This window comes from Pongo abelii, chromosome 9, assembly GCF_028885655.2.
Source record: "Pongo abelii isolate AG06213 chromosome 9, NHGRI_mPonAbe1-v2.0_pri, whole genome shotgun sequence".
In the NCBI taxonomy this organism is placed as follows: domain Eukaryota; kingdom Metazoa; phylum Chordata; class Mammalia; order Primates; family Hominidae; genus Pongo; species Pongo abelii.
This window is the reverse complement of record NC_071994.2, coordinates 90,641,850-90,668,746: the sequence shown is the minus strand read 5'-3', so window position 1 is coordinate 90,668,746 and position 26,897 is coordinate 90,641,850. Positions and strand designations below refer to the sequence as shown.

The following is a 26,897-nucleotide window of genomic DNA, read 5'->3' as shown; positions in this document are numbered from 1 at the left end:
TTTGCACCTGATTTTCTCTTCACGGTGTATGTCTGCTCAATTTTTCAGATTTGTCTTACGTATCATATCTCACTATAGTGTTCTCTGCCAATCTAGTATGGGTTAAGTAACCCTTCTTGTATTTGTTTCTATAATAAAACTTCTTACATTGTTTGGAAATTATCTATTTACATTTCATCTTCTCACTCAAGACTATGACCTTATCAATGACATAATCACCCATATGCTCCTTATCACACTGCCCAGCACATGGACTATTCAGTAAACGGTTTTGAATGATGTAAACTAAACCAGCCTGGTACAGGCATAGGGACCTAAATGAAATAACAAAATTTAAAGTCCTATCACTAGATTCTCTACTGCCTGTACTTGATAACTCTGCTCCTTATTTGCAAAACGGGGTCAAGAAGAGAAAAGGTAAATAATAAGCTTTTGTAATTTTGTTTTTAAATGTAGTAACATTATCACTTAGAGGAAAAATTAATGGAAATAGCATGAGCTTTAGAATCAGAGAAACCTGATTTTTAACCTTCGGTTCTCTGCTCATAAGCCACATGAGGTTGGGCTTACTGACACTGATCCTCAGTGTCTGCTTCTTCAGAATGAGAATAATAGCAGCTGCTTTGTATGGCTGTTTTAATAATTTACAATAGTGTACAGCAAACAGCCTGGCATGCTCAATATTTTGTCATTATCACTTTTTATTATAACTTTGAATATAACTATAGTAAATTAAACATTTCATTTGAAAAGTGAGTTAATACTTGCAAAGTACTTGAAACAGTGCCTCGCAAGTATGAGTGTATGGGTGTTTTAGTTTCTGATATATAAATTTATTATGTAAAAGAAATGAAATTTTAAAATTGATATTCCATGAACTGTAAATTTTGAAAAGCTTAAACTATTTTTAATTGACAATTCCATATTTCTAAAATAAACTCAACTGGAAAAAAATGTTGAGTTTTTAAACTCAACAGTTGAGACTATTAAAGCTATTAGTAACTTTGAACAGGATATTACTGGTAAATGGGATAATGAGTAAGTGAATGAATAAAAACATAGTCTATTTAAATATCTGGTGAATACAATTACATGTACAGACAGGCAAGAAGGGTCTTATCTGAAAGTAATGATGAGTTTCCCATTCTGTATTAATGCCATTTTCAGCTTGCATTGAGTACAAAAACTGCTTTAAAGTTCCAAAAAGTCTAAGATATTGCTCACATTTTTAAAATGAGTTTTGTTATTATTGTTTGTTTTGAATTTTCATTATTTTGTTTTTTATATGTCAGTGAAAGCTTTTACCAAAAGCATTTAGGCTTTGTCTTTGTTTTTTGTTTTTTGTCTGGTTTCTATGGTTTTTCTAAACTTTTAGGTTCAGGGGTGTATGTGCAGGTTTGTTTTATGGGTAAGTTGTGTGTTGCAGGGGTATAATGTGCAGATTATTTCATCACCCAGGTAATAAGTATAGTACCTGGTAGGTAGTTTTTGATCCTCACTCTCCTCCCACCCTCCACCCTCAAGGAGGCCCCAGTGTCTATTTTTCCCTTTGTGTCCATGCATACTCACTGTTAAGCTCCCATTTATAAATGAAAACATCAAGTACTTGGTTTTCTGTTTCTCCATTAGTTTGATTAGGATGATGCCCTCCTGTGCTATCCATGTGTAAAGGACATGATCTCATTCTTTTTATGACTGCATAGTATTCTATGATGTATATGTACCACATTTTCTTTATCCAGTTTACTGTTGATGGGCATTTAGGTTGATTCCATGACTTTGTTATAGTGAATAGTGCTGCAGTGAACATATACCTGGATGTGTCTCTATGGTAGAGAGATTTATATTCCTTTAGGTATATGCCCAGTAATGGGATTTCTGGGTCAAATGGTAGTTCTGCTTTAAGTTCTTTGAGTAATTGCCAAGCTGATTTCCACAGTGGCTGAACTAATTTCCATTCCCACCAGCAGTGTGTAAGCATTCCTTTTCCTTCACAGAGGTTAGAGTTTGATAGAATAGGATGCTTAGGATCTATTCCATATTTCATAAACAGAGGTCACCTGGCAGAGTGTGTGTGGTCATGACAGAAAGAGAAAGAGAAAGAGAGAGAAGAGCTTATAAGCATGAAAACTGTAGGTTTCTTAACTCATCTGTGAAATATTTAGCGATTAATTCACAATTAGCCTAACAGAAGATATTCAAAAATATGTTAAGGATCCCTTTGTAAGGAACTGAATGACCACCAATAATTTATTATTCTATCAATATTCTTTTAATTTGAGCTATAGAGCAGTATTTTGGCTGAACAATCCAATCCACAAATAAGCACAAAATACTTTGCATTGAAACGTTGAGCATCATTTGGCCATTGGTACTTCTAAGGTATTTTCTTGGTAAAATTAAGTCTACTCAATCTAACTTGGTCTGATGATTTACCTCCTTTAACAAAGTCCCTAAGTTCTTTTCCTCTCTTCTTCATGCCTACATCTAAAGTTACTTGTGTACGTATTTCTTCTTTCCTTCCTTCTCCTACTGTTAGGTAAATTCTATCAGGCACGGCCTGCAGATTACTTATCTTTACATCTGTAGTGCAAAGTCCATTACCTAGGATTTAATAAATGCTCAACTAATGTCTGTTAAATAGGTAATCCATTAAATTCATTTTACTTGATGTAATAAGCCATTTTTCTTCAAATACTAGATACTTTAAACATTTTAGAAGGGAAAAAATTTAAGAGGAAGGCCTCTGCCCCAGGATCAATAATGATGTTGACTTTGTTGCATTTTGTTTTATTTTATACTACTTTTGAAACAGCAGGAAAATAAACTAAAAAGAGTGTGACTGTACTGAGATAAACAAGTCTTATTATAGTAACTCCCTTTATCATAGCCTATTGGATACCAGGAAGGTGGATGAAGTGGTATTATACCAGGCTCTAGTTTAATTAGCGAAAAGGTAATAAAACCTTAAGAGCTTTGGGCCCCTGCAAGCTCTACCGGTGGTTACACTCTACTGATGAGTCTTGTGACTTTCATGAAGTCAGTTCAGTAAATCTAGCTTCCTTATCTGGCAAATGGAAATAACAATTCTTTTTTAACAGCCTTACAAAACCAATGAGTAAAAGAGGTTATTCTGTGAAATTATGTTAGCTCGAAAAACTGTCATTGAGATACAAGAACTCATCTTGATGCACCACGTAGAAGAGTAATATTGGGAATCTCATCACTTATTTTAGATGAAATATCTGGTATCTTCAAAGGGCGGTGAACTGCCAATTATAATACAAAAATAATGGCGGCATCCCAATACTGACAGTCAAACTTCAGCTTTTAATATCCAAAGAACATGTCTTCTCTCCTCTGTTATTACCAATGTCTAACAACATCCAGAATGGTATCACTCAATGAAGGCTTGCTCAAGATAATAATTAGCTTAAAAACTTGATAATGGAAGGCAACACATTATAATGGCTGAAGTGTGGGTTCTAAACTTAGATTCCCTGTATTCAAAATCCAGCCCAACCACTTACTTAGTTAACTAATCTTTGATTAATTTACTTAACCTCTATAATCTTAGGTTTCTTCATCAGTAAATGGAAATGATAACAAAGCCTCTGGCCCAGGGCTGTTGCCAGGATACAATTTAGGTAAAGTTCTAGCATGGTGTCTGACACATGGTAAGCACTGAATAGATTCTAATGTATTGATTGATATTCATCTTTTTCTAAGATGCTAGAAATTGCACACCTTTTGCCATTGACTATTAAATGTGACATATTCACAGTTTAATAGGCAATGTGAAAGAATGGGTTATGTGTGGTTTAACCAAAAAGTAACAACGTCATCCCTGATGTTGTCCATATGCCATCACATTCATCTAATAAGTATCACGAGTTGGTCATTGCATTTAGAAGCAGGAACCCCCATTTTGGCAGAGGGTGACCATCTCCACAGTCACGGCCATTCCTCAGCCTGGCAGTTAAGCACACAATCACGTCTTTCTGTTTGCTCCTGTCCTTGTTCATGCTCACCAGGTACAAAGACAGGAGACTGGCCCAGCACAAGTCGGAAATAGAGTGTTTCACCCCCAAAGGGAGTATGGGGAATGGTGGGAGAGCAACAATGAGCAGGTAAGCAAACTATGAGTGGCCTGAGGTGGTGTGAAATAAATGTATGCAAGCTAGAGGAACAGGTGGCTCCCTGGTCTGGGTCCTCACTCAACTGTGCAACTCATACAGTGTGTCCAACCTGGGCTACTACTGGTTTTCTGTGTTTGATTTGCAAAACCTATGATATCCTCATGTGTAGTAATGGGAGCCTCCTGTCCCAGATGCTGCTGTTTCCCAGGGTTGTGCGCTTTGCATGTCTGAAGCCTTAGCTCACAGTCAGTCCTCCTCTGGGTTTTAACTTATTGGTCAAATGGTTCTGGAGTTTGCAAAGTGGAAGAGATTGGAGGAAATTGATATTTCAGGGCTATCCAATCACTCAATAAAACAAATGCAAAAGCTTAGAACTGGTTTTAAGGAAAGGACTACAATTGAGGGAAGACTCCAGCACCTGATCCTGGACAAGCCTGGAAATTAATATACCTTACTTTGAATGTAACATCATCTCACAGCCAAGGGCAAATGCCTTGCCAAACTAGTGGACTGTAGAGACAAGTGGCTTTTCTCGAACTGAAATCAGGAAAGCTAATCCTCCTCTAGCTACCATAGCTTTGCATCTCCTTTACTTCCTTGTGTTTGGTGATGAACATTCTCTGTTGCTGTGCTGTGCATGTTCCTTTATACTAGGCACTCCCGATTGAGTTGTACCTAGTAAACCGGAGTATTTGGAAGTATAAGCATTAACTAAGCTGTGTTGCATGAAATAAACGTGCTTTATTGCATGGGATTTGTTTTTAAGAAAAGGGCCCTGGGGCCGGGCGCATTGGCTCACGCCTGTAATCCCAACACTTTGAGAAGCCAGGGCAGGTGGATCAGCTGAGGTCAGGAGTTCAAGAACAGCCTGGCCAATGTGGTGAAACCCAGTCTCTACTAAAAACACAAAAATCAGCCGGGCATGGTGGCACATGCTTGTAATTCCAGCTACTCAGGAGACTGAGGCCAGAGGACTGCTTGAACCCAGGAGGCGGAGGTTGCAGTGAGTCAATAATGTGCCATTGCACTCCAACCTGGGCAACGAGAGTGAAAACTGTCTCAAAAAAAAAAAAAAAGAAAGAAAGAAAGAAAGAAAAAAGAAAAGGGCCCTGGAGACAAAGACAGTCAAGAATGACATTAAACAGTTCCAGAATGTTGAAGGAGCCTTGAGTTGAGGAGTCACTTGCCATCACTTAACTCTTCACTTCTAATTTGTTGTGACATTTCTCAATCCATCTGCCGTGTAGAGGTATGGAAGGAAAACTTTTGCAAATCATCCTGGATCACAGAAAAGGAAAAATTCAATAAGTAGAGTATGTGCATATGCGTGTCCATGTGCTGAGAGCAGAGCTTGAGACCTAATTGCATAACAAGAAGATAATCCTGTTGAAATTTCACCACAAACATTGTGTTTGCTTCCTCAGTGGTGGGCTCCTTCCTATTTTCAAAATAATGACTAAATTTTTCCAAGGCCCACCATATTGCACAACTGCTGGAGGACTATTCACATTGCAATCTATGAAAATGGTGCCCAGAACTGTTCAGCATACAGTTTGAGCAATCATAACAGCCCTGGCCAAGGGCTTGGCTAACTTTGTCTAAGGTTCTCAGAGACAAGGCAATGATAGTGTGTGTACATGTGTAGGCATATATGTGTGCACTTTGGTGTATCTGATGGCCTTATGCCTACAATCCCTTTATACAGCTATCTTTGGATCTCAGTGCATCTGCAAAATGAGTCTCAGAGGATCATTTTGTGGGAGTGACTCAACAGAATGCTATTGGGGCTCCTATTTTCCTTCCACTTAGATATAACAAAGTAGCATAATTCATGTCCTTGAAAATTAGGCAAACAGCACCAGAGTAAGCTGGACAAGGTTAAAGTGACTTCACCAAATGAGTGCTCAAGGGTTCTTCCCAGAGTGACTTCTAATTTGAGGTCTAAAACTGGAGTTCCCAAACCTGGCAAACTTAGCTGACTATCAAACAGACTGAGGCAAAATATTGGGCAATACAACTTAGGAATCTGTCATGTAACAAGTTTCTTAGGTCATCTCAAAGAATCCAGTGCATGAACTGATATTTTAGAGTAATCCATTCATGTAGGAGATGACATGGAGCTGTTTGTTGCAAGCATTTGGTCTCAATTATGCCATTTGATGCTCTTAGCAGTGTTTAGTCAATACTTAGAAGCTTTAGATCTGATCATCCCAGAAATTAAATTTGCTCAAGGCTGTCTTGATTGAGAATGAGGGGAAAGGGACAGAGAGGGTAGTATACAGAGAGTAGGAGATCCCAGATAAACATACGAGGCTTCCTTGGGTCAGTTCCAGATCTACAAAGGTAGTCACTTGATGTATCTCCAGCAAGAATGGTCTGAGTTCCTCTACAACAGCAAGATATCATTTAATTTTTGCTTCCTCACTTGTTTGGATATAGCCAAGATAATAGAAAGGCTTATTACACTGATATATCCTGGTGGAGGAGAGAGGAATAATGCATGCTACAATAAATACAATTGTGTTAGATCATCCACCTCAGCCACACAGATAAGCAGAGTTAATTGGGAACAAATGATCTTCCCTTCCTAGTATCTCTTCCTTCTCATTTATTTAGCACTATATAAAAACTGACACGCACACACACAGAGAGAGAGAGGAGAGATCTGCCATGCTTAAGCTTTCCCTTAGGGAGTAGAAAAGGCCTAGAGATATCAAAAGAGATGCCAAAATTCACAAGGTCTTGGTATCTTTTTTCCAACTTCACATTTGTTCACATAAATACAGACACACATGCCTGCACACACATATTTATCCAGGAGAAATAAGTTTAAAATGAACATTAAGAGAAAGATGTCAGAGAGGAGATAACTGTGATGGCAGCAGTTTCTAAGTAAGGGGTTGGAGTAGTTAATCCAAATTTGCTTACTCAGGAATTGAATAGAAGGGCTGGAGAAAGGTTAACTCTATGTACGTGAGACTTTTATAGGTATTTTTAGTGTCAACCAATAAGGCCTTTCTTTGTAATTCATCCCTACTCCACCCCCTGTTACTTCCAGGAGTCAAAGCCAAGCATCACATTTACTCTGCAAACATCTGGGACTCCTCTGTGGCCATTATTGAATAACTAGTTCCAGGGAGGGGTGAAGGGAGCTCAAACAACCACAGAAAACCAAGAGTGTCACTCTGCATCTCATTTGCCTGTTTTCTGTAATGAAGCTGTAGAATGGACAGTACTCTATGAATTCATGCCTAGGATGATTATCCCAGAGCCAAGTTGCCTGGTGGGGAAAGAAAGCATTTCACGATGTTTACAGTTGAAGCAGAGCAGAGCACTATTTTCTGATCTGTAACATTAGCAGGGCCTTAGACAGATGCTCCCTTATTTCTGCCCTCCTCCCTCAACCCTCATGCTGGGAAAGGAATGAGAATATAATATGTACCCATAGCACACTAGCTTCCTGAAATATGTTGCTGTTTTCTGTTTATGTGAAGAGGATTTTTTTTTAACCTCATGTCTGAATATAGTATAACTTGTCATCTTTTCATATTTTCACAGTGGACAGTCTAAGTGTGATTTAGAGCAGAATCCTCCTGATTGCAGGAGAAGTAAAAGAGAGTCCCAAACAGGGAGGTGGCTCTAAGAACTGACATTCTCTAAGCCCTGTTACCATGTTAGTCCCTAGCAAGATGGTCCAGCCTCAGGAATGACTGAATGACTGAAACCTCAACACTGAATGTTATTATCCTCTGTGTCAGCAGGGGCATGGCACTGGAGTACTTGGAATCTGCTTGCTTGCTTGTTTTTTTTTTTTTTTTTTTTAAGACAGAGTCTGCACTGTCGCCCAGGCTGGAGTGCAATGGTGTGATCTTTGCTCACTACAACTTCTGCCTCCCAGGTTCAAGCGATTCTCCTGCCTCAGACTCCTGAGTAGCTGGGATTACAGATGCCCGCCACCACACCCGGCTAATTTTTTGTATTTTCAGTAGAGACGGGGTTTCACTATGTTGGCCAGGCTGGTCTCGAACTCCTGACCTTGTGATCCACCCACCTAGGCCTCCCAAAATGCTGGGATTACAGGCGTGAGCCACCACTCCTGGCTGGAATCTGCTTTCTGATGTGCTCATGTTGTAGGCCACGTAGGAGAAACAAAGACATTCTGAGCCTCTTAGTCTCTCTTTGAGGAAGGGCTCCCTCAGTCAAATGAAACAGACAGATCTCTAGTCCCCCTCCAGTGCCAGAAGGAAGAAGGGTGGTATGGGGTTATTTTTGAACAAAAAGAATTATTATTGTTACTCTTTTGTGATATAAGCTATGCGAACTATTAACTTTCAATTAGTTGAGTAACTGATTTTCACCTGTGATATGCAGCATCTGATTTTAGTAGGTATAAATGTTTAATAAAGCCTTGGAGAATTTGGTAAGAGTTATGTCATAATAGTCCTTGCTAAATGAGTAGGACCTCAGATAGCCCCAAATATAATGTCTTGTGTTAGGATTGCCTTTCATTCATTCAATTATTTCTTCCTTCAGGTAAAGCTCATTTATTAAGCACCTATTATGAACCAAGCACTCAAAAGACTCTAGAGATAAATGGATGACCAAGATATGACTAATGCCCTTGAAAATCTGAAGTCAACTGAGAAACAGTCAGAAAAACAGATAACTGCAATGCAATATAAAACCCCTCTAGCACAGGAGAGTTTATGCCTCAGATTAAGTCCCCATTTCTTATCACGTGCTATAGTTTATACCAGTACAAACAGAATTAAAAGTAATAGAATAACACATAATAACAGATCTAAATTGAGTATTCAGAAAGTGTAAGGCATATAGTTATATAATTTAAACTCCATAGATAAAAGAAAGATTCTGCCTTTCCAGTACAGACAATAGAAGCCAGCTGGTTTTTGAGAATAGATTAGAATTTCTACAATAATCTTCACTTTATTTATCTCCAAAATCAATTCCATATTAATATTCTAACATATTCTAAAAAATAAGAAGAAGAAGAATTAGTAACATTGCTATGATTAGCATGTATCACACACTATACTAGTCCCTTCATGGAGGTTCTGCATTAAGTTCTCCCAAGAACATATAAAGAAGGTATAATTTTTTTCTTTCCATGCTACACACAGGAAAATCAGGATCAGGGAAATAAAATAACATACACAGTAGAGCAATCTCATGAAAAATCTAAAATCAAAGGAACTTCAATATCTGGTTCTGGCACTAGCCAGTGTGTGACCTCGGAGTGCCATTTCAACTCTTTAATATCCATTTTCTATAAATGTCAGATTATATTATAGCACTTATCTTACTATGATGCTGTGAAAATTAAATGGAATTATATAAGTACAGCACTTAGCATATTGCCTGACACACAATAGGCATTCAATAAATTTTAGCATGTGCTGTTACTATCCAAGGCCACCCAGTTTAGAAAGGTTGTTTTTTATGTATTTACTATTTTGTCTTGTCTTTCTCTACCCTGCCACCATGGTTGTTTGCTCAAAAATCAATTCTGGAAAAGTAAGTAAAACAAAATCTAATGATAACAAAAGAATAAATTCAATGATATAATTTCCCTGTTTTAAAATTCATGTTCTCCCATGTTTACCTATAAAAGCAGCCAACATTTATTGAGTACTTAGATACATGAGACACTGTGTCAAATGCTTTATCTGCAAGATTTCTCATTCAATCTTTTTTAAAAAGTTGGTAAAGCCCATATTAGAGCCCAACTCAGTCTGATTCTGCAGTTCACACACTATAATCACTATGTTATCAGCCACCCAGGAAAAAAATACAAACTCATGAACTCAGAATACAAGGTTCTTCATAAACTAACCCTAACTATTTGACCATTATTCCTTCTGCTTCTGTACATATGTTCTCCTTTCCAGACATCCCAGATATACAAGTCTCCAAACATGCTGACTATTTTCTACAACAGCACATCTTAAGACTTAAGACATGCTGTGTTTCTGTCTGGATTATCCTTCATTTCTCTTTCTATCCATCTTCTTCCAGGGAGAAGGAACTCCCATTCCTGCTCTACCTAGAAAACCTACTCAGGTTTCAAAACCCAACTCTAATGTCCATTCCTCCTTGACGTTCATAAAAGTCTTAGTCTAGCTAAACTCTGCCCAACTTCATAATTCTAATGTATTTTACCTTTACATCTGATATTGCATGTTATCTGGTTGCCTGTGTCTTCTCATTAAACTTGAGGCTTTTAAGGCCACAAAACAGAAATGTATGTTCACTTTTACGTCTTCAGTACTCAACAGTGTGAGGAGTCTATTGATTCAATCAACCACTCAATAAAAGTGCCCAGATAATTTTTGTGTATGTAGGTAGCATTGTTTTAGGGACCATGTGGTGTTTGGGGAAGTATAAAATAATCTCCACCCTAAAGGAAATGACAATCTTAATAAAGAAATAAAACTCACTCTGATGGAACCTGCAAGAGCAATAGTCTACATTAAGATTTTAAATCTATGGTACCAATAACAAGGCCAAGATTTGGATGGTGGTCAGGATTGGAGGGAAGCAGGGATGACAGTATGGCTAACAATAATGGAGCCAACATATATGCTCGTATGCCCTTCTTGGAAATTCTCAGTGAATAGTTACATAAAAACTTGATAAATTCATCAGAAATTAGTTTAATTTGTTTAACTTATTTGACCCTGAAACCATTTATTTGACCCTGAAACCATTTATTCATGAACCATCTATTGTCATTCTTTCTATACCATTTGCCAATTAATTTTATAAAAAAATTAATCAAAAAACATAGCATCAAAATTATGTATGATGAATAGCTTATAATAATCCTTGAAATCTTATTATAAGCATTTTTCCAGATAAGTCCTTATAAGAGCAGCAAAAACCAAAAAGATTAACTAATGTTTGGTGACTGGAATTGAAATTTACTAGCTTTATTAAGTACCACAAATATTAACCAGATTTCTAATTTCTTATTTTTCTGAAAGAATTACTAACTACTCAGAGTATATTCTATTTTTATATTATTAAACTGAACATATTCTATTTTTTATATTATTAAATTGAAGTCTATTTTCTTAGCGTGTAAGAAATGTAATACACAAATGTAACAGGAATACTTGAATTCTATGACTCTCTCATCTCAGTTTCAGCTCAATTCTCTTCTTATCTAATACTCTTTTTACTGAAAAAAGGAGGAGCTGGTCAAAGCCTTGTGTGAGGCTGCTGTTCTTGCCTGTGAAAAACATTTTGTAAATAGACATATATATGTACACACACATCTATATGCACACATTTATGCACAAACGTATAGTTTTTGTAGATAGTTCAGTAGTTATATACAATATATATGCATATATTTAATCTGAAACAATAGATTTGCTAGCTTGTAATTTTCTATAAAAAAGGAAAAAGGAAATAAAAATCATTTCTAATGGAAAATGCCAAGCCAAAATGGGAACAGCCTGACACGTAGTCATCAAGTCCAAACTTGTATGCTCTAGAGAGGGAAGTGAATTTTAAGGAATACTTTCTACTTTTATTCTCACCTAAAGATATGGATAAAATTTGGGAATTGAGTCCAACTAATCTTCTTGGCATATTCCCATTATGTATAATGGTAATATTGAAATGTAGACGAAAGTTACTCAGCAAAGCTGAGTGCTCTGAAAATTTAAATCAATCATTTTATCTAATCCCATGTTTAATGAGTTAGTTTGAATTAATTCTTCAACACAAACGTTATTTATTATTAATCATTTTTAAAAACTTTTTTTGCCACTGTGTCTCACATGCCTTCAAAGCACACTAAGCTTTTACACACACTGTCTTCCATTCTCCAAGAATCAGTAACTTATCAAAAATCTTGGCTTTACGAAGATGTTTATACCTTAAGTATTTTCTACTTTTATGTACACAAGTTCTTTGAACCTCTCTAATCCTCAGTTTTGTAGTCAATTTAATAGCATGCATATGACAACACATATGCACAGATATTTTTAAAGATTAAAAGAATTTAAATGAGGGGATCAGAAATGTACGTGTGTGTGTGTGTGTGTACAGAAGCCAATGTATTACAATCATAAGAAAAAAGTAAACATTAATCAAGAATAGCTGTATGTTTGTGTAACCAATTAATTGGGTACACAATTAATCTAGAAATATTAAAGAAATATCTTAATCTGGAAATATTAAGGAAATGTCTTAATTAACCTACCCAATTAATTTTCTAAGGGTCCAGAGAAAAGAAAGATTTCTATTGTCTTTGAGGAACCAACAAGATTTACATTAAGCAAAATAATGGTGTCCATGGTAGATTTAAATTTGTTTTAATAGTACAAAGATACAGTGCACAGCATCCCAAGAATTCCACAGGAAATGGGACTCGGACAGACAGATATAAGGCATGTGCCCATTTTATCCAATTAAAAAAAAAAAAAAAAACCAGGATAACCAAGACACTTCCTTCTTAAACCAAGAGACTTCACTGACAATAAACATATTGGTGGTGAATCTGCACCCAGGATTCAAACCTCATAACTAACATCCCCTTCGTACATCAGATTTAAGTAACAAGCTTCAGCTGAGGTGCTCTAAGATAGAAAGGAGTCTTCTGCCTAAACAGAAATTATTTTCCCAGCAACTATTCTAAACATCCTGGGACAACTTTTATCTTATAGTCCCTCAGGATTTATCTCAGCAATGTTGATGCAGAGCTTTAGAATTTATCAGGTTATTTTATGGGCAAAACCTGAGGCACTGCTATCTTGCATGCTCCACAAGGGTATGTCTTGTTAGCCCCTTAGTTCATGTGTGTATCTTGGCATTCAGTACAGAGACAATGGGAATGACTCTGGATTTAGCATCAGATTTGGGGCACTGTCCTGCCATTTACTTTGACTTGGGCAACTTAGTTAAGTTCCATAAGCCTCATTTCTCATATCTATAGTGAAGGTTAATAATACCTGTCTATATCAAACATTCAAGATCATATAGTTCACTTTATTTCACTAACACTCCTCTGCACTACTCTGCACCAGATACATATTAAGCACAGGAGATACATGTAGCATCTGCCCTTGGAATGCTCTAGGTTTAGTGTGGGAACAGACTTGTAAATAAGTAATTAAAAAACTATCTGATAAATGCTACCCTAGACAGCTGTTATGAAGGTAAAATATGATGACATAGGTGAAAACACCTTGTGAGCTGAAAAGTTCTATTAAAATGGAAACTATTACCATTCCAGGATTCTCCTCCTTTGCTACCAATCCCAATTCCATGTTTTATTCAAGGTTTAAATCAAGCTGAATTCCTCCACAAAGTCTTCCTGACTGCAGCAGCTTCTAGACACAAAACAGCTATGTCTGGCTTTGTTCTCTATTTACTAAATTATAATTGAGCTTTATAGTAATTGCTGGTAAAAATCATTTCCTGTTTTGAAAAAAAAGTACAAAAATCTAAAATTCTTTCTAATCTCTGTTAAAGCATCTCTGTTAAGACCTAGAACTTAAATGTCAGGATGAAGAGTAGTTTAGTGAGATTTTTTTTTAATTTATTTTTAGTTGACAATAATTGTACACATTTATAGGATATGGAATGTTTCCTTACATGTATACCAAGTGTAATGACAAAATCAGGCTAATTAGCATAGCGATGACCACAAACATCTATCATTTCTTTGTGTTGTGAACATTCAAAATCCTTTATTCTAGCTTCTTGAAAATATACAACAAATTATAGTTATCTATATTCACCCTACAGTGCTGCAGAACACCAGAGCTCATTCCTTGTATCTAGCTGTAATTTTGTATCACTTTACCAACTAATACCATTTAGAGTAGTTTAGTTTTGAAGCCAAGTCCAGGTAACAGAATTGTGGATCAAAATAAATAGTTTGATTTGAGAAGGAAATATCTGTGATGACTCAACACAATTCCAATGCTTGGCATATGCTCCCGTGTCATATTCTCCTTTGTTAAGGTGCTTGCTCCTTATGAGGACTCAGGGGAAGTAGTGACTGTACTAGTACCATTAAGCACTTTAATAACCCACAGTGAATGAACATGTAGCTTCTGAAAAGGCTTCCTGTTGCTGTTAAGCCAAAGACTAGTTAAGAGAGGATCGAGTGATTCTCCTCCCACCAGGAATTTATTAGGGATTAAATGCCTGGTAAGAAAGATTCTCTGGGGGAATTATTGTGGAAACATGCAACCACTGCTACTTAAGAGAGAGGTGAAAATCCACGTCACTTAGGGCTGTTGGAGGAGTTTCATGGGATTAGGCATGTAGAATTAGTTTCCTTTCCATATATGCAATACATGTATTAATTGAGATTTGCTTATCCATGCTATTTTAACATCCCCAAGCTTTAAGGCCTTGTTAATATCCACTTTATTTGCAAATCCTTCCTTGAAACTTCTTTCCTCAGTGAACAACTTTTTCTCTGAATTCTTCTAATCCTGATAAGAAAAACCCAAAGTCTTTTTTTTCCGCAGTAGTTTTCATGTCAATACATTCCTTTCCATCCTCATTTTTGTCATACTTGTGAATACCTTAACACTGTATTCCTGTATTGAATTATAAATTCCATTGACTTTTTTGATGGTCAGACTTTTTTTTCCTTTATTAATGTTTGCTTCCTAATGATGGTGTACCATGGCAGAATACTCTAATATCTGCAGTTTGAGCAGAGGAATAGAGAAACTGGGTGAGGTCATTGACATGACATTCAGAGCCTGCTTGAAAATGAATAAATTTGCTAAGTGTCTGATATGGAAGGGAAAAACAGGAAAAATAAACCTCTGAGAATAAAGATAGAAAGTATCATTTTGGCAGACCCAAAATGTAAACAAAAACTAATGAAACAAATAAACAAAAAACTTAATCCTCAAATAACATTATTGATATGCTGCTGTTTGTTTTTCAGAAATAAAGAGCAAATAATTATAACAGAGAGAACATTAGATGGCATCATATTATATTTTGCAAAAGGTTAAATGGTGCCTCGAAGACAGCAAGAAGTTACCTTTGGTCCCCTCCTCAGATGTGGCAGATCATTTCATCTTGCCCCTTTCTCCTCCAGTCTTCTTTCCCTCTCCTTTTCTAATGTCCAAAATATTCAGTGAGGGAATGTGACGTGCCATAGATGGGTAAAGAAAAGTTCCTTTTCATTTTTCTTACTTCAGCCCCCAAGGACAAACATATAACATGGATGCTGAAAAAAAATCTCAGCCTAAATAATAAATACAACATCTTAGCTCCACTGAATAGAAGATTTAATGTTAATGAATAACCCCTTGCATTTGCAGAAGGGCTATGCTCTATAAAGTACCCTCATATGTATTATCCTTTTGTTTTTTCCCAGACATCATGCAAGGTGGGCAAGGAAGGTTTATTTCTTTCTTTTCTTTTTTTTTTTTTCCAATAAAGAAAGAAGCTCAAAGGTGGCAAGTGATTTGCTCAACATCATTCTGAGTCAGATCCTGGACTGAGAATCTGGGTCCTTTCTCTTTTCCACTATCACTACTTACTGCCTCGATAAGATTTCACCACTGAGCAATTTCACTAAGACAGATATGAGTTATAAAGAAGTAATTATTTTGCGATTTTCATGGCAGATATCAAGCTTTCTATTTTCATATTTAACGAAATTTTTAAAATATGTAGACATTGAGTACTATTGATTAAAGGGAGGTATATAAGAAGTAAAAGTAGATCCATAAGGCAAAATAGAGCTTCATTAACATTGAATTATTTTAAAAACTTAATTCTAACAGAAAAACAATTCAGTATAAATTTTAAAAATAAACTGCATTTTATCTACTCAATCATTGGCCCAAAAATATTATTGAGCACTACCATGTTCTAAACAATGCATGGGTACTACTGGGCATATAGGAAAGAGCAAACCCTCCGTTTGTGCCTTCATAATGTCCCATCAAGCAGGTGAGATAGACGTATAGCAAAGAGTTATGATATGCCTGAACGCAGGGGCCATAGGAATCTAGCCTAGCAGGGTCAGGAAAGCTTTAAGACAAGACAATTAAGGTAAAATAAACTAAGAAAAAAAGAGGATACAGTTAAGCAAAAAGGAAGAGAGGATGTAGCACAATGAAAAAGCATTTGAGGAAGAAGGTTAATTTGGAATTTAATGGGGTAGAGGTGATCACCCAAGAAGATAGTTTAGGGTGTGAAAAGAGGCCATGGATCATGGAACTCCAGGTCAGGTAAAAGAGAAAGAACCTGAAAGGTTTTATGGCTTACCAAATATTTTACTTTGCACTGAATTCTCCGTTCCTTAAACCAGGGTTCAAAATGGCATTGAGTATACTTTTTATTTTCTGAAGTGCTGTATTCACATAAAATACAAAAACTGAACATCCTTAGACACCTTCTCTTTACCAGCTCTTTTCACCTACATTGTCTCATTTAATCTCAAAACAAACTTAACCAAATGAGACACTGTCTGCTTCTTAACGAGGCTTAAAAAGATTATTCCTTTCCAAGCATCTAGGATGGCAGATCCAGAATAAGAAACGGATTTTAGGATCTCTATTCTATTGCACCTTCCATGACACCCCACAGTGGCCCTGTAAACTAAAAAATCCTATTTATCCATCAAATGCTTATTAAGATCATGCTGAGTGTCACTGAACAAGATAGATAAGATATGTGTCTTCATGGAATGTACCTTCTACTAATAAACAGAATAATGTCGTGAGTAGGGAGTTTGTTTGTTTTTGTTTTTTTTTTCTTAAGAGTTCTCATTTACTTCAGGGAAAAAAAGATTTCATGTTCAAAAGAATGAAATGAAGTACTCACATTTGGACTCCATTTCTCTGGGTGTCTGGTGTTTCCTGTGTCCACTTTCACGTTATTCAGATGGTCTGGTGCTCTTTCTCCCTTATGGCCATGGGCACTGTAAGCAAAGGCACAGCCAGGAAAGTTGTCAATACTTTGTACATAATTGGTTGATTAGGATGGTTTCCTCATCACACACTCACCTAGAGGTTTTGCAACATGCTATCATGTTTTGGGGCATGGCTACAGGTGATTCCAAAGACTGTTACTGCTAACATCCAAAGTTATGTTCCATCATGTTCAACTAAAGGCATTCGAGAGAGAGAAACTTTTTAAAAGCTAGTGTTTGCAAAACAAGGCTCTCTGTACTAGGAGCAAGAGTGTCCCTAAGGTAAAAGTTGGTGGAATAAATCCAATTAGTCTCCTGATTTCAAGTCCATGCTTTGTATTAAAAGGGGCCTTAGTGACCTGAAAGAATAGTTGTACCTTTCGAAACACCTGTTTTTTATCCTTCTGATAGGAGAAAGGGTGTAGTTGGCAACCATCCTCCCAATCAAATCCCGTAAATAAACTGGCCCATTTCTTCTCTGCCATATTCTGGAAGCTAGTGGACACCTGGGAAAAAGCATTGTAATACACGTAAGTCAGGCTAATGCAAAATTGAAAAATAAATCCTGAAGCTACTAGAAAGGAACGCCAACTGTTTGGCAGTGCCCCCTCTGCTACTATGGATGCACAGCAACCTCCAAACCTGGAAATGGTTCATTCATCCTTTCCAGGAAGGGCAGGGTGAGGTGGAAGAAGCTCATATTCCAGGATTCTGAAGGACATGAGACTACAATATATTAGGTAGATTACACGGAAAGAAATTTTACAGGAAAGAGCGGAGAAAGAAAGACCATGAAGTGGAAAGGAACAGATAAAGAAATGGGAAGCAGTGTGAAAAGAGGCAAAAAGCATGTCATTAAAGGGGATGCAGAAATGGCGGTCTGTTACCAAGGCAGTGGGTTTCTCAGACAGAGTGGATCCTGCAGGGCCAGTTAGGCAGCCTCAAGGCTGGTGGATTCCAAATGAGGTACATGCCCCAGCCCCCTCAAAGGCAAGCCACAAGCCAGCCCTCCAGCAAGGGGGCCCACGGGGAGCGATGGGGATCTAGAAAAAAAGGATGGCTTTCTGCCAGAGTTTCTCAGATTGTGAAAGAATCTGAGAAACAAAGTGCTTCAGAATTACTTTGGGAGCAGAAGAACAGAATGCTTGTTAAAAGCATAGATCCTTGGAAGCCAATCCAGACAATCAGACTCTCCTGGGGTCACATCTTATATCTTTGACAAATGCCCTAGATGAGTCTTACACAGAATTTAGTTTAATAACCATAGGCTGTGATGATAAAACTGCAATCTTCAACTTCTTTTGTCATCAGGCTGCTCAAAGCTATCTATTGGTCACAGCCCCTAGAATAGAGCTGTCTTGACTGAAAATAACAGACCCCCTAGTAACAGAGATCTTGGATTACTTTGTGATGGGAAACTACACCAGAATCTCTTCATATAACATTCCTGGCCGGGCGCGGTGGCTCACGCCTGTAATCCCAACACTTTAGGAGGCTGAGGCAGGTTGATCACTTGAGGTCAGGAGTTCTAGAACAGTCTAACCAACATGGTGAAACCCCGTATCTACTAAAAATACAAAATTAGCTGGGCGTGGTGGCGCATGCCTATAATCCCAGCTACTCAGGAGGCTGAGGCAGGAGATTCGCTTGAATCCCAGAGGCCGAGGTTGCAGTGAGCTGAGATGGTGCCACTGCACTTCAGCCTGGACAACAAGAGCAAAACTCCGTCTAAAAAATTAAAAATAAAAAAAAATCTTGAGTGTCAGGCCACATTCTCTGACCTTTGTAAAGTTTCTGAAAGAACGTCTGCAGCTTCAGAAGCTACTGTGTCAGCTTTTAGTGGTAAGGAGAGGTACTAGGGCACTGAGGCTGAGGCACCAATCACATCTTGAGAGTGGCTTTCAGACACCATGGTGGAGGTGCAAAGGAGAAAGAGAGAGAAAGGCCTTTAAAAAATGTCAGTCCCACAGTATTCACCAGGATCCTAATTTGAGATCACTCTGCTAAGTGCCGAAGGCATTATACAGCACTCTCACTCATTGAACTGTTATTCAAGTATAGAACTTGAAATACATTTGTGAGGTGAATTTCTATGAAGAAAAGAAGTTCTCATTAGAAATGTGTGTTCATTAAATTTTTATTTTCCAGCAGGTAAGGCAGCCTAAGTAACACTATGTTCAAAATCAGGGGTTCAGACAGAAAACCCTAGTTATATATATACCAACTTCCAGAATAAAGGCGGAACTGGAACCACTGACTACCTCCTGGTAATCCCTGACTCTCTTACCCCTTCCCTCCTCTCTGATGATTGTTGGTGAGTTTGGGTCCTAGTGGTAATGTTTTCATTCAGAGGCCACTAACTCTAGGAAGCCCCTGTCCTGTACCAGGCACTTCTGCACACAGCCGGGACACTGCAGGCCCTTGCATCTGTGTGCTGCTGCACTCACAGGTGGGCTCAGAACTCCCGCAGAATCCTGATAAACACTCATTCATCCTGACAAGCATCCCCTTTGACACATTTTCATGATAATGATAAACTGAAGCCCTGATATAGAAAGCAGCCTTTAACTCAAAACAAGCAAAAGAAAACCACTTCCAAGGTCTCTTTCCATGATGTCCTTTTGATGCTGTGTTTCCTGAAAGAATGAGAAAAGTCCTCCCCAGTCCGGGGCCCATGAGCAACCACCATTGGGGAAGCGGCATCCAAGCCCCCTGGGCACCTCTCTGAGTCACCTTTCCTCCCTCTTCTCTCCTCAGCTCCAATGGAAAATCCGTCACGTGGGCCCAGAATGAGAAGAGCAGCCGGGGGCAGCACCTGTGGCAGCGCCTGTCCATCCACATCAACAAGAAAGAAAACCCCAACCAAACGGCCGTCATCAAGCCCTTCCCCAAGAGCACGGAGAGCCGTGGCCTGGGCGCTGGCGCAGGCGGGAGCGTTGGGGGCGTGGGGGCCACGGGCGGTGCGGGCTGCGCAGGCGCCGGCCCAGGCGGGCCCGAGTCCCCAGACGCCGGCCCCAAGGCGCTGTATGATGTGGCCGAGGCTGAGGAGCACTTCCCGGCGCCCGCGCGGCCGCGCTCACCGTCGCCCATCAGCACGCTGAGCCACCGCGCAGGCTCGGCCAGCCGCACGGACGACGACGTGCCGTCGCTGCACTCGGAGCCCGCGGCGCGCAGCAGCTCCTCGCAGGGCTCCCTCATGGAGCAGATCAGCAGCGTGGTCACCCGCTTCACGGCCAACATCAGCGAGCTCAACTCCATGATGCTGTCCACCGCGGCCCCCAGCCCCGGCGTCGGCGCCCCGCTCTGCTCGTCCTATCTGATCCCCAAAGAGATCCAGTTGCCCACGACCATGACGACCTTTGCCGAAATCCAGCCTCTGCCGGCCATCGAGGTCACGGGCGGCGCGCAGCCCGCGGCAGGGGCGCAGGCGCCTGGGGACGCGGCCCGGGAGAGCCCCGCGGCCGGGCCCGAGGCTGCGGCCGCCAAGCCAGATCTGGAGGAGTTGGTGGCTCTCACCCCGCCGTCCCCCTTCAGAGACTCGGTGGACTCGGGGAGCACAACCCCCAACTCGCCAGTGTCCGAGTCGGCCCTCTGTATCCCGTCGTCTCCCAAATATGACACTCTTATCATAAGAGATTACACTCAGAGCTCCTCGTCGTTGTGAATGTCCCTGGAAAGCGCGCCGGCCTGCGCGTGCGGAGCGGAGCCCCCCGTGTTCACACACACAATGGCAAGCATAGTCGCCTGGTTACGGCCCAGGGGGAAGATGCCAAGGGCACCCCTTAATGGAAACACGAGATCAATAGTGCTATCTCATGACAACCAACGAAAAAACCGACGACAAATCTTTTGGCAGATTTTCTTCTAGTGGCCTTAGAAAACATGGGCTTTTAAGAAACACGGCTGATATCTTTGAGGGCTGACAAGGCGTCTCTTCAAACAGTTCCATACCAAGTGCTTTGCTCTAGGGAAGCAGTGCGTGTGAAACAGCGTAACGGAGGGTGAAGAGCATAGTTAATAAGCAACTGTAAAAAGTTTTATTTGTTTACTTTAATTCTTTTCCCAGAAGAGTCTTTGATTCACCAAACATGAATGTACATTTTCTAACAAACTCAAAATCTGGGACCAAAACATCAACTTTTTTCTTTTTTCTTTCTTTTTGTTTTTTCTTTCCTGTAAAGACCTTGAAAAGCAGTAACTTGGGTCCAGTATTTACTGAGGCGTTGTGAATGTGTCCCATGCATAACACACTACTGGATAGTGAGTGCTGCGCTAATGTACTACGTAGGGCTTCTACCAGAGATTATCCTCTCCAATTGGGTTGTGAAATATCTTCCAAAAGCCTGCATCGGGGATTCCACCTACTTATTTCACATTCACCTCCATTAACCAAGAAAACCAGTGGAAGATTTCTTGACTATTTCACCATGTTGCCAATCAATACTGGAGTAGCAAAAAAATATTTTCTGGAATACTGTTTTGTAATTCCCTCACTGGGGTGCATTGTAGCTGGAAATTCTCTTTATAATAATCATTCTTGAGCTCCAGCCTGGCTATCTCTTTCAAGAAACATGGCCACTCTTTAGGAATGCTGTTCCGTTTGCATTGCCAACTAAAATATTAAAATATGCATTGGGGCTTCTTCATTCCTTTATTTTGAGAACCTGATGCACAAAGAGCTCCTTTGTTCTTTTCGAGTCCCACCACTGGAAGAGTGGTCCATAGACCCCATGAAGACATTGTCATGATTTGAGAGACTGTTGTTGAAAGGATTGACACAATCTTAATACACTGAAAATTTTAAACTGTGTCAAGTCAGCTTAGTGGAGATTTAGCTATGCCAGTGAGCAGTGATTTTAACTATTCTTGGCTGCTTAAACAGGGCAGCTATGAACTATGACAAATGTAGATTTTTCAAAGCAATACAAAATACTAAAAAAGAGGAACCTTAATGAATATTAACCACACAGTCTTTCTTAGCCATTCCAAAAAGAGGCAAAGCAATTCTTATTTTCTTTTTTAAAATAATGATTAATATGATTTTGTGCACTTCATACTGTCACTTTTTAAAACTGCAGAAAAGAGATTTAGAGTATAACAGAAACAAGTGTGCTTTGATAGTCTCAAACAGGTAGAATTCATAGTTCAAGACCTGAATCCACTGTCATCTCTTTCTTCCTCCCGTTGCAGCTATCCTCAGGTACCAAATGTTTTGATTTTTAAATAAGGATAGTAATAAATGGAGGAGGTGTCCTATAAATTTAAAGTTCAGTTGACCCAGCCTTATACTTAAGATAGCCTTATGAAAAATATATGCTGTGAGGCAGAAGTATATTTTGGCAGAGAGAAAAATAAATAAAACTTTTTCTTTTAGCTCAATATCCTTATTTTGGTAAGTACTTTTTTTTATTTCACATCTACTTAACAGAAAATAAACTGAGAAATAGAAGTCAGTTCATTGGCATAATTTATCATTCTTCACTTTAAAAAATTCTAATAAATATTCTGCTTGAGTTTTCTTTTCTGCTATTTGTTCTTACTTGCCACTTTAAGTCAAACCTCCCAATACAAAACATTAAAAGCTAACATTAATGTACTAAAGTATTAATTTAAAAGAAATCGAACCTCCCATGCTGGATTTGAAAATAATATCATCACAGCACCCTGGTCCCAAATATTATACCGAGGCTTTTGAAATGTAAGTGAAATCTAGCTAAGTTTCATGGTTCGTTAAAAGCAAATGTCTGCCTCTATCTGAAAAACAAATGGAAATCTTTTGAAGTATTAATACCCTTTGTATCCTCATCAAAAGGATGGCATTCACCTGAGGATTCCTATCTTGACTTCTTAGGTATTAAAAACCTTTCTTGATATGCTTTACATTTTAAAATCTGTTTCATAAAATCCTTATGTTGATTTTCATTTTATTCTCAAGTATAATACGTTTCACTCTAGACCAATTGAAGAACATGTTTAAACTTTGTTCATGGTCAAATTCATTTTCTATTTTTTTAGTAACATATCTCTTAAAAAGTACACTACCTTACAAAAAACTTCATTAGAAATTAAATTTAATGCAAGTAAATTGCCATCTGATAATTCCACATGCTATCATAATCAACTGTAATAATAAAAATGATTTATCCAATTAGAAGAGAACAAGATATATTTTTCTCTGTATTTCTATAACTTTTGCCACTCCATTGAATACATTGTATGTTGGACATAAGATTATTAGTAACGCATTCTTGAGATCTTTTATTTTGGAATGATGCTAACTCTGTCTCTTTGCCAATTCTAATACCAGGTTCCAAGTAATAACTCTACAGTACAAAGAGAACTGAATATTCTCTAGGGCTATAGGATATGAACTTCACAATTCATTTGGGTACATTCTCATTGAATTTCCTTCAAAACAATCTGTTCCTGGTGCCCAGTGATAATTCAGTCGGGGCCAGCATGACTAAAAGGAAGGGGATATGCTAAGGCTCAGCAAAGTGACCCTAAAGGAGAGATATGTCCCAGGATGGAAAGAAGAAGACGTGGTTTAACCAAGTTATACTGACTAATCTAAGCAGTCCACTCCTCCTTCTATTTTGGGAAAGGAGTGGGGGCAGCCTAAGAAGAACATATCTGGATTGGGAAGAACCGTCTTTCTGGGCTAGGGATGGGGAACAGAAAGGGAGTATGGAAAGAAAAATTATAAGAGATTTGACAGAAGCAAGGGAAAAAAGCAAATCCCCAAACATGCTAATCCTTGAAAGTAACTATCTTTCCCAAACTACTGCTGTTACCAGCAAGTGATCAGGAAGACTAGGAGCTATTTCTGACTGTAAATGAATTGTATAATAGCTCTGCTGCAGTTCTGTGACTTCCAAGCCAGGAATTAAATGCTCTTTTTAAGAATAACAAAAAACAAAAGCATTTCCTATGCTAGTCTCCCGGTAAAATGTACATGTTTTGGAGACTTCAAAGGTATTATGTGAGTTCACATTTAGCAACGGCTTATTAATAACCCTCAAGCTGTCAGAATCTCTATAGTTACCATTTACAATTTTATACTGTGAAAAAATACAGATCAGTGAAAGCATAAAGACAAGTCAGAATTCACTTTGAAGAGGGTCTGAGGCCTGGGAGAGTCTCTACTGTCTATTGAAGAATGAGGCATGTATAAAATAGTTGGTTGAATTTCACTGATCTTCCCAATGTGAACAAATATACTATGTATATTGTGTGTATTTCTAGAAATCAATGGCAGCTGCTGATGGTGTTGTAATTAGAAATCTATATAGATTATAGATGTTTTAGAAAGATGGTGCCAATCCTAAAAGATTTGTGTGGGCTAAAAGTGCTTGTACTACTTTTTTCTGCACTTATAACTGATTTGGTTTTAAAATTGTGTGCGTGTATCTGTTCTTTCTCTGTTGTGACAGCTTGTACTATTAAAATAATAGAGAATGTTAAATTATTTTGATGTGAATTGCAAATGATTTTTTCATAAAGTTTAACATTTTTATCAGCATTGTTTTGCTTTGTACTTGTATAAATATGTTTTATTTTAGCACTTCAAAATATACTTGCCTGTTTCTCAGCTGTCTAAATCATGTTGTACTTGGTGTTTGTGAAGCCAGTTACTTTTCAAAAAACATTAAAAAAACTATAATATGATCTTAAGATTATTCACCTCAAATGTTTAGAATGTTGTCTTAATAGTGTTTTCTAAGATGAAAAGAGCCATGCTACTAATTAATCTTGAATACTGGATGATCTATACATTTGAATTATGGGGCTTACAAAGTAAGCAGTGGACTATATAGATTTAAATGAAAATATAAACCAACCACAAACCAACCAGAGATGTTGTCCCCAAAGACATCTACAAACAACTGTTACATAAAGAAGTACTTAAAAGAAAAGAAATATAGGAAATATGCATTGTTTATGTGTCTAGACATACAAATTATAGAAATAGTTTCATAATTATATGTGGTGATAGAGGTAACATCACACAGATAAAATAGATTTGTGTGTGTATAGATGTGTGTCTACAAACATACATATTTATATAGACATTTGACTTTTGAGTCCATCTGCATGTGTGTCTCTGTGTATATGTGTGTTTGTGTGTAGATGTATGTGCATATTACATAATTTTTCCAGAAAAAAAAAGTTTTACTTTGACTGATTCTTAAGCAAATATACATTCCCTGGACACAAATTAGTGAAAAACTAACAGCAGAATATAAGGTAGATGCTTGATGTACGGAAGAGAAAAACAAGGTATATTTAAAAATATATTTGATTTATGCTTCTGACATTGTATTAAATGCATAATGATATATATACATATGTAGATACATATATTATTATACAAAATGTGTTTGATCTTAACAAAGAAAGCCATTTTATCTGTTTTGTCAGACTCTTCCCTTCAGTATCTTTTATTCTAACGTGATACGAATGGTAATATGTTCACATAAAATTGAGGATGAAGTGACATATACAAACCAGGTACAGGAAATTACCTTCTAAAAATCCAAAGAGCCTTATCAGACTCCATCAAATTATGGAAGGCCATTTAAAACCAGCAGATGTAATAGAAATAGCATTGAATTAAAAGCCAGGATCTCTTACCCTGTCACCAACTGACTTTGGATACATCACTCTGATTTCTCTACAACTTGTTCCTCTTGCTTTAAATGCAGAAGTGAGTTAAAATAATCTGTGAAGTTTCTATCATTTCAACATTCCTGATAAATGCTCAACAGTAGCTATTATTAGTGGCAATGTAGCATTTAGTATACAGTTAATATTCAGCAGGAAGCTTAAATTTGTTATATCAATGTTATTTGTGGAGATTAACAAGTTCCTCTCCATCTTAAAGCATATATCCCGGAGGAAACATATTGAGGTTTGAACTCATATGCAACCTTGGTACTATCAAGGACAATTTAGTAAATTGATATTGAACACCGCAAAGAGAATGCTTTTCCTCTGTTATAATTTCTGCTGAATGCTGGCCAAGTTTTTGGTTATGCTGTACATGAATGATCAGTTTTAGAACATAAACAATTTTCAAATATTTACTTTGTATGATAGCTAGGCAGAAAGGTAGGTAAGTACATAGATAGGCAGAATTATATTAATGAAATTATCTCCTTAAGCAAAAGCTTGGTATTTACATTTTCTCTCACAGTATCTTAAAATTCAGAATCAGTTATTACATCTCACTCTGTTTATTACTTTTAGATTATTATGTTAGTAAATAAGTTCTATGAAGAGAATGTTTAAACTCATCTTCTCCAGCCACTCTTAGAATCCTGAACCAAAAGTTTCCAGGAACACTTAACCTCCACTAGAATAAATATTTTAAATTACTGTTACACCAGGACAAAGACATTTATGTTTGCCAGGACATAAGTCTCTTTGAGGTATCATCTATATACAGGATAGCTATGTGATATACATATCAGACACTTTGGCTTATTTATATATAGCTTGTATTTTTATTCATTGACGTTAAAAATAAAAATTTTCATACTATCAGATTTCTATGATGAGATAGATGTTATATTTTAAATTATACAAATTCTATGTCCGTGAAAACCACATAATATAATAAAGTGTGGCTTTACTGATTCATAAAAGTTCTTAGAGTCTTAAAAGTTTGCAAAATGTAATAATTCCAAGTCAAATGGCTGTCTTCACTTCGGAACTTACCAATTTATAGTTTGTTTTTTTTTTTTTTTTTTTTGAGACGGAGTCTCACTCTGTCGCCCAGGCTGGAGTGCAGTGGCGTGCAGTGGCGCAACCTCGGCTCACTGCGAGCT

The 26,897-nt window shown here is 37.8% G+C and overlaps 1 protein-coding gene and 1 long non-coding RNA gene across 8 annotated transcripts in view; one reads left to right on the top strand and one right to left on the bottom strand.

Moving 5' to 3' along the window:
- Window positions 1–15,372, bottom strand: part of LOC129048727 (uncharacterized) — a 182,068-nt gene extending 166,696 nt beyond the window's left edge. For all 3 annotated transcript variants that reach the window (XR_008511306.2, XR_008511307.1, XR_008511305.1), the window contains exons 1-2: window positions 15,184–15,372; window positions 1,570–5,417 (exon numbers count right to left, since the gene is read on the bottom strand). This is a non-coding gene — a long non-coding RNA (uncharacterized LOC129048727). The remainder of the gene's footprint in view (window positions 1–1,569; window positions 5,418–15,183) is intronic.
- The window catches only part of GRM5 (glutamate metabotropic receptor 5), a 664,926-nt gene extending 640,013 nt beyond the window's left edge, over window positions 1–24,913 (top strand). For 4 of the 5 annotated variants that reach the window (XM_063711323.1, XM_063711322.1, XM_054524883.2 and 1 more), the window contains one exon: window positions 19,825–24,913. In XM_063711323.1, coding sequence (XP_063567393.1) covers window positions 19,825–20,731 — 907 coding nt within the window. In that variant the 3' untranslated portion in view covers window positions 20,732–24,913. Of the gene's footprint in view, window positions 1–4,034; window positions 4,131–19,824 lie in introns of all 5 variants that reach the window. The other variant, XM_024255290.3, reaches the window with a different exon arrangement.
- The last annotated feature ends 1,984 nt before the right edge of the window (window positions 24,914–26,897 follow it).